Source organism: Merops nubicus, unplaced genomic scaffold (assembly GCF_000691845.1).
Source record: "Merops nubicus isolate BGI_N331 unplaced genomic scaffold, ASM69184v1 scaffold18275, whole genome shotgun sequence".
Lineage (NCBI taxonomy): Eukaryota > Metazoa > Chordata > Aves > Coraciiformes > Meropidae > Merops > Merops nubicus.
The window spans coordinates 85111-93195 of record NW_008607843.1 but is presented as its reverse complement, the minus strand read 5'-3'; the positions used below and the strand labels follow the sequence as shown (position 1 = coordinate 93195).

The window sequence follows — 8085 nt, the reverse complement described above, 5'->3', positions numbered from 1 at the left end:
GAATGCCATGGTCTTTGGGCAGGGATGCTCTCCTAGGTTAAGTCCCCCGCTGGCAAATCATAAGGCTACCAGCTTTCTTTTCCTCTTTCCTTTTGAAAGACTAACTACGTAGGAGTCTCCATGTGCAAGAAAGCCCTGTCACCCCCACTGCCACGTAGCAAAACGCTCTTCTCTGTGATGTGGTATAATTTCTCCTGATTTATTCTCTGTTTTTCTAATCCAGGGTCTTTTTATTGTGGGAGTTTCTGCTTCTTTTCTCACTTTCATCCTTGAGCAAGAAACCGTTCATGATATTAATCTCTTACATCATGTGATGACTTCCTGAAAGCCTCTGCACCTCACAGCAGTGCCTGCACAATGATAATAGTCTTCCCTGTGGTTGTGCTGAGGGTGGCTGAAAGTTTGATTCACAGACAGCTAAACTGGTATGGTGCCACCGAGCACAGGATTTGTTCTACAAAATATTTGCCGCTATCTAAGTTACACAGGGAGAAAAAAGAAAAAAATCCCTGTAACATTTGAACTCAGTTCACAGAGCTTGCAGTCAGGAATTTAATTCCCTTTGTTTATAAATGTATTGTTACGTACTTTTTTTTAAGATTTCTTTCTCTGAGCTCTGTCAGCTAGTGTCCAAAGGCACTAACTGACTGTGATGGACCAGTGCCTGTAAATGAGGAATCCATCGTTTAAGACCACAGTCACCCCAGAGCTGTGCTGTGGTTCAGTTTTGCCCACAGCACTTGTACAGTCATTTCTTAATGCAAACTTCTCCCTCCAGGTCTTTGAATGAGCTACTTTGGAGCCAGGCGTGGATGCAACCCGAGCGAGGCGGAGAGGGTCCTCGCCACCAGAACGATACCTGATGTCTCGTGTGAGAGTTCCTTCGGCCTCGGCTAGAAGCATTATTAGAAATAAAAGTATGAGAAAGAAGAAGATAGTAAATACAGCAAAGATACAAGACCCAGAATAGCGGTGATCACAATTTCACACAATATAATAAATTCCTAAAGTCATAGGAAATCAAAAGCTGGCTATCAAGCCCAGGGTAATACTGCTTCTCCACAGACTTTGGATACTGAATGTAATGCACGTGGCAAGCAGGAAATTGTGCTGAATCGTGGGATGCACCACTACGTCCTACCTTCCACATGACGCCGTTTCCTAATAAAACCAGGCTGCCAATACTCCCCCTACTTAACCAAGTCACAGGGAGGCTAATGTGAGAAATGGTTCCCCCTCCTTCCCTCTGACTTCAGGAAGTATTATATTGATCAACCGGGAAAGAAAAGAGCCCCAGGACAGACTTAAACATAATGATCTCCCTCAGCTCACTTGAGGTGGTGACCATTATAGCAAGAAGCGTTGAGATCAGCCACTGGGGTGGCTGGTGCCAGTACCTTGATGAATGACTCCAAATCACCATTAAACAACTTAGCACTATACTGTGATCGGGGTCTGGGCTTCCTGTGTTTCAGGGGCTTAGGGGGAAGTTTTGGAGGCCTAAGGGAAGGGAATATGATTACTGAGCAAGCCAGAATTAAATCACACAATAAAATGAAATGTCTGCAATGTGGTAAAACAACAGAACATTGTAAAGGCAGAAATAAACAGAGCACTTTATCAAATACAGACTTTCCAACAAATTTAAGGGTCACAGGGATTAAAGAGTGCAGAACTTCCCCATTAAAAATGCACTACTTACAGATAAATATTGACATTCTTTATGAACCCCTGCATTGCAGTTTTACCATACACATTTATTCCAAACACTGCACAATCGGAATGGCCTTTTTTGTTGCGGTCATGCATGAAATGTGCAGCCACCACTGGAATCCATCCTGCCAGCCACGGCAAAACACGGGGCACTCGAAGCACCTCTTATCAAGCAGAAAAGTTGCTTCATGCTGGAGAGGCTTCAAATGCAAATAAATGCTGCTCAGCACACTCCTAAGATGCTTCAAAACCAAGCCATTTACATTTTTAGCTAGAGCCAGGAAGGTTAAACAGCTTTAGCCTTCCACATTCAACCATCAACGTCTTCACAAAAGAAAAGAAACACCTTGCAAATTAGCTGAAGGAATTAAAAGAATATCATCAACTTGAAACAAATAAACAAAAGTGGCACAAGGCAATAATAGGAAGAACACAAAACTCTGGTCTGTAAAATGTTTACCTAGTGTGTGACACGTGTGATGACTACAAGTGAAAGAGATTACATGAAATAAATATTGTTCTCTAGGTCACAATTTGTTTTGTGAATGTCAGGGCATGATACATGCCAACCCGCTTTCCTAGCTCCCCTGCACCAGCAGTCCAATGTAACTAGGTTTTTCAGGAATCAGCAAAAAATCAAATGTTTTGGGGAGCCAGTGAGGAACAATAATGCAAACTTCGAGTGGTGGGACTTTGGTCTGTTTGGGTACTACCTGCTATTTTAAACTCATTTTTAAAGACATTGTCTTCCCTTCTGCAATTTAACTTTGACCTTGAAGAACATTTCCATTTGCACGTCTTACAGTCTGTGAACTTAACTGAACCTTGGGGTGACAGGCAGGTCCCAGCCAGAGAGAGGGAACTAGTGCTGAGGGCACTAGTGGATGGGCAGGCCCTACTCCCTCCTACTCCTTAGAGTTTCCTTCTCTAAGTGACCAGCTGTGAGAAGACAGTATGTATGATGGCTTCAAGCTGCTCCTTCACTGTACTAAGGCAAAATCATTGCCTAAATCCATCATCTTCTTTCAGCTGCTTACACAGCAGGGAATTTAAGGTGATGTGAGCTTGACGAGTCACCTGCTTTGGAGCTGAGAGAGAATGGTTTTCTCATTAGACATAAGGTTGCTGACTTCAGTGCATTCCTGGTAGCATCTGGGGACAGAGCTGAAGTTAAAGGCATAGGTCTCAGAACTAATGTCAGCAATTGGGAAGGATGCTCTGATTTGTTACCACTTTTCAACGGGGGTTGTGTAAGGAAAGAATGTGATTAAGCCAAACTTCACAAAGCTAAAATTGACCAGAGTGGTGGGAGACAGGTTGGTCTGAAGTCTGTTGAGATGTCTCCAGGAATATGGGGGCCGGGTGGAAGAAATGATACAAAACGCCATGGTCCAGCAAAGGCAGAGCCAGAGCCAGAGCCAGATCCAAACTTCTTAGCTGGGAAGGTAAGATTATTTTTTAATTTTTTTAAAATCAAAGATGAGGGGTGGTGGCTAGGCCATTCCTGTCCAGGAAGCAAAAAAGGAGAAAGCATTGAGCATGGATGTACTGCATGGAAAGGGAAGAGTGAGACCAGGAACACTGGGCTGCTTGTTCCTGCTGCCACCAGGATGGAAGGGTGGTGGTGCCTGCCGCAGTCATACCCAAGTGGCAGGAGCCAACTCAAACAGCTGCCGTTGTCCTCCACAGTCTGGTACCCTGAGGGCTGCAGTGCTTGTCTGTGTTTCTGTCTGGAGGCAGCATCACATGTGTGGCACTGCAGAACTGAAAAAGTATGTGCCACACAAAGCAGGGAGATCTAACACTGTGTCCCTTTCCCTCTGTGAATACAGAGACCTACTTAAGTATCAAGCACATACATGCTTGGGGAGGCAGGTATGCCTGTCCAGAGTTAGGTTATCAAAGATGCAGCCTGTCCCCTAAATACACCTCTGTGTCAGGTTCTTCTGAACTGTGTATCCTGACCAAGTGAATTACAAACCATAAGAGCATGGTATCTTTAGCAACTGAAAAAATATTTCTCTTCTAGCACAAAAAGCCCCCTGCAACTTCTGAATTTGATGTGTGATTGACAAATATTTTTAAGGAGCTCCCAGCTTGTCCCACCCTTGACACTAGACTAAGCAGCTCACAAGCATGAAGATGAACAGTCTGCTCCTTTATCCATCAGCATGCAGAAACAGAAATGCTGAATGTTAAAACACACAGGACCTGTACACAATTTGTGTAACAACAGCAACAACATTTATATACCCTTATGCACGTGTTCTGAAACCTGTAACTTCTAAGATCTTATCACATTTGTAAGTTTCAGTCAAGTCAAATAAAGATACTTTACCTTGTTGTCATGTATTCGGCCCTGTGACCTAGAAAAGTTCAATAAATGGGAAACAGTTATTCATCGGTTTTAGGTAAAATTATTTTTGTATCTAAATTATGCTTGGCAAATGACTTTTAACCCTAACAGTCACATTTCCACAAAAGAGATACAATTACACAACAGACAGGGCAGTGCAGTTATCCACCATCTCCACAGTTACATTTAAAATACAAACACAATCCATGTTATGCAACAACTTCTAAGAAGCCTGCCCAAAGATTAAAGAGTCACTTGATACTGTAAATAATTTGAACTAAAATTCCAAACAATGGCTATTATTTGTGCTCATGTGTTTTAGAGGCTACATCACTACAGAAATAGAGCTGTGCCAAGATTAGATTTCATCTCCTCTTGTGCCTAAACCTGTTCAGTGCTGAAAATACAGAGCTCTACACACCACTGGCTTGCTATTGAAAGACTCTTCCTCCCTTTTGTCTGTCATTGTAGGAAAAAAATACAACGCTACCACTGGAAAAGACCACAGAGAACTGCAGAGAATTGTAAAGAAGCAAATACCATATTCCAAAAAGGTTCCCGGGTAATTTTTGCAGAAAATAGACCAGTAAGTCAGGCATGTGCAACATGTCAACTCATGATAATGAGTTTGATAATGAAAATTCAAAATAATGAAACGGTACGAAGGTCATGGTACGATAAGTTCCAACCAGCTCAGTTTTCCCAAAGGGAGATTGTGCCCTATTAATTTGAGTTCCTTGAACACGACAGTAAAATACTAGATAAAGGAGAATCAGTTGAATTAATTTTCTTAGACTTTCAAAGGACTCTGGTTTTTTCACAAGAGGCGACTAAGGCAACTAAACAGCCATGGATTGTGTGGCCAAATACTCTCATTGATCAAAAACTAGTGAAGAAAAGGGAAACTGAGTGGAATTAAATGGTCTTTTTTCATCATGACAAAAGTATAGCAGTCATTTACTCAAGCCTTCCCATTAACACCATTTATGTAACACATATTAATTAATGGCTTGGGAAGATCACAGCAGCTAAGGAGGCAGAATATTGTGCAGATGACTTAAGTATTTCCATATCAAGCCCTGACAAAACTATGAAGTCCTTCAGAGGGGTTTGTCCATGTTAAGGAACAAGACTCAGCAAATGAAATTCAGTATTAACAGGTTCAAGTAAGATATTAGGGAAGAAAGAAAGCTAATAGAACAATGGATAATTATACTGACTCTAGAAACCAAGTGAGCACCACTTGGGCTAGCTCTAAGTACATTGCTCAATTTGACACCAAAAAAGCTTGTCAGGCTGTAGAAAGAATGGAAAACGGTGATACGCAAAACAGTATTACGTGACAACGTCCAGCTACACCTGAAACAATGCACAGTACTGAAAGCCCTAATCTGAAAATATATTTTGCAATATCAGAAGAGCAGGGATCCACAGAAGGCAGCACAAAGAACAAGCTCTGGGAAAAATCTCTGGCATTAGGAAGACACATAAAGATTGTTGGCATCTATTTCAGAAAGGTGAAAAAGAGAGATGAGAGTATGCAGAACAACCTATGACAGCAAAAAAGTAACCCAGGGACTTCTCCCTACTCATGTAACCAAGGAAAGTTCATTGAGACTAAGAATTCAAACAATAAATGTTAGCAAAGAAAAAGATGTTACAAATCCCAAGTGTGGGGGGTTTAAAATACATCTCTGTATTTAACAGATTTAGGCAAAACCTATCTGAGACACGAGTGCAATTTCTTTTGCAACTCCTTATTCTCTTTCTTGCATTTCCCATTTGCCTTGTTAATTTGTTCATTCCATCATTGAGCCTTGGCTCAGAATTAATAAGAGTATCAGTGTGCTTCCTATATTTAGTATCCATCTCATCTGAGTATTTCTCGTCTGCTGTTCCAAATGTGTAGACGCAGACTCAGCACAGAGCACTCATCTATCTCCCTTGTGCAGGCCATGAATATGTATCTGCTGTGTCCAGAAACAGCAGCAGACTGTAGTAGGCAGGTGATGAACTGGAACAGAAGCCAAATGCTGTCAACGCTGTGGACATCAGCGTGGAATCTGCATTTATTCAGCCTACAACCTTACACTGTACAGGTTTCAATGAAAGCAAGAGAGTGTGCCAAAGGAAAACTTGCAGTTGAAACAATCCTCTCCTTCTTCCCTGATTCTCCTCTGCACTGTTTCATACATCACCCTGTATTTTTTGTCTGCTGTGTTGGGGAAATTAAAGGCAGCTTGAGTGGAGCAGGGGTAGCAGCTAACTTCCTACAAATCCATTTCTATACTAGCTACAGCAATAATGTTAATTCCACTACAATTCTACCCTTTCAACCACCTGCATTCAAGAAATGTAGAGAATCTAGGTCCTTCTTCCCAGGCATGTGCATTTTAAAGCAGGACATGCCTCAACAGAAATGAGTACTTGAACTTTTTAACCTGTAGGAATGATGGCTTTTTTCTATCAAGTATCAGCTTTGAATGTGGATGTATATGTTTGGGGTACTACTTGTATGTGCTGTGCCATGACAACGCAACAGCCACGTGCAAAACCACTGTGGGCAATACAGATTGGAGTAATACTAACTACTTGGAGTTACAGCTGGTGGGTCAAATGGAACTCTTCAAACAGAATGGTCCAAGCATGCCTGAGCATGGCAGAATGGCCCAGAGCCTTATGGCAATTTATCACTTTGGTTACCCTGCTGAGTATTTTTTATTTGGATTTATTTTCACACAGTTCTTTCCTTACTTCTTTCTAACATGCATTATGCAACAGATTCTGCTGCCATTATCTTTCTTCCTTCAGAAGATGATCATGCATTTTACTGGGCTCTCAAAGAACAAACATCCAATGTATTTTTCTAAATACATTTTCTGTGAGCTTTTGGAGGAAAATTTTCCTCTTTTTTGACTAAAATCAGCCACATGTTGTTTTGCATGAATAAACTCCTCAATACACACATTAAAAAAAAAATTTCATATTAAAGGAAAACTTCCATGAGAAAGACCATGATGTAGTTAGTTATCTAAAAGCAGCTATCATCTTCTACAGTCCATCCTTGTGAGAAAATGCCGTTCATTTCCTAACCCCAGCCTCAGTCATTGCCTGGACAGAGGCTTTGTTTGGATCACAGCCACTGAAATGTTAATAGGTCTTCAGGCACCTCCACAACTGGGTTTGTGGATCTGGGCTTTTGTATAAAAAGCAAGAAGAGATCTGATTAACAGTAGATTTTTGGCATTAAAAAGAAGATAAATTGACATATCCTTTAGAGACACTCTTTAGACAACAAGTTCCCTTTCTTGAGTCTGAATTTTGATTTATAGCCTTTAACCACCACAAGAGGATTTTCAGTCTTTGTGATGTAACTCACTTCCTCTCAAGTCTGTTAACACAGACTGTGTGGCTCGTCCTCAAGGCTTGCAGTGTGATTCTCCTTTTCCCCATGGTCCGTGAGGAAGTGCTTGTTGGGAGGGCTGGTGAGGGGCAACCTGGAACTGTGCATAGTGCCTGACTCATTACTGCCCTAATTTAGCTTTACTTCGTTTGATCATGGTCATCTCCTGACTTGGTTTATATTTTAAAATGTACTTTTTAAAATTGTGCAGAATGTTCAGGACAATGGGTAATTATCTGTTATCATAATTTGTAGTGCAATAACAGTTTTTTCGTAATGCAATGACTTCATATGCAAGAATAGCAATCAACATTTATAGAGCTGCTAATTAAGTTTTCATTCATTCATTCCAGTTCACAATAGGCACATACTTTGTAGAAACCCAATGTTAAATTAAGTCTGTAAGAGTCTCACTACTGACATTAGTGAGGTCAGGACTTCACCTTTTCATATATGCTCCATTGAGTTGCCAGGCTGAAAGGACATCCATGTCCATGTGTCAGAAATATTGCTCTAGTGAGTCCGTTGTAGGAGATGCATCCTGGATAATTCTGTATGCTTAAAAAAAGATCATTCTCCCACAACTCTTAAAAAAACCTCAAGACAACAGAAA

General features: G+C 41.1%; 1 protein-coding gene across 1 annotated transcript in view; it reads right to left on the bottom strand.

Moving 5' to 3' along the window:
- The window catches only part of SRGAP1 (SLIT-ROBO Rho GTPase activating protein 1), a 69264-nt gene that overhangs the window by 29848 nt on the left and 31331 nt on the right, over nucleotides 1-8085 (bottom strand). Inside the window, exons 10-11 of the mRNA XM_008940094.1 lie at nucleotides 4052-4079; nucleotides 1398-1500 (exon numbers count right to left, since the gene is read on the bottom strand). Coding sequence (XP_008938342.1) covers nucleotides 1398-1500; nucleotides 4052-4079 — 131 coding nt within the window. The remainder of the gene's footprint in view (nucleotides 1-1397; nucleotides 1501-4051; nucleotides 4080-8085) is intronic.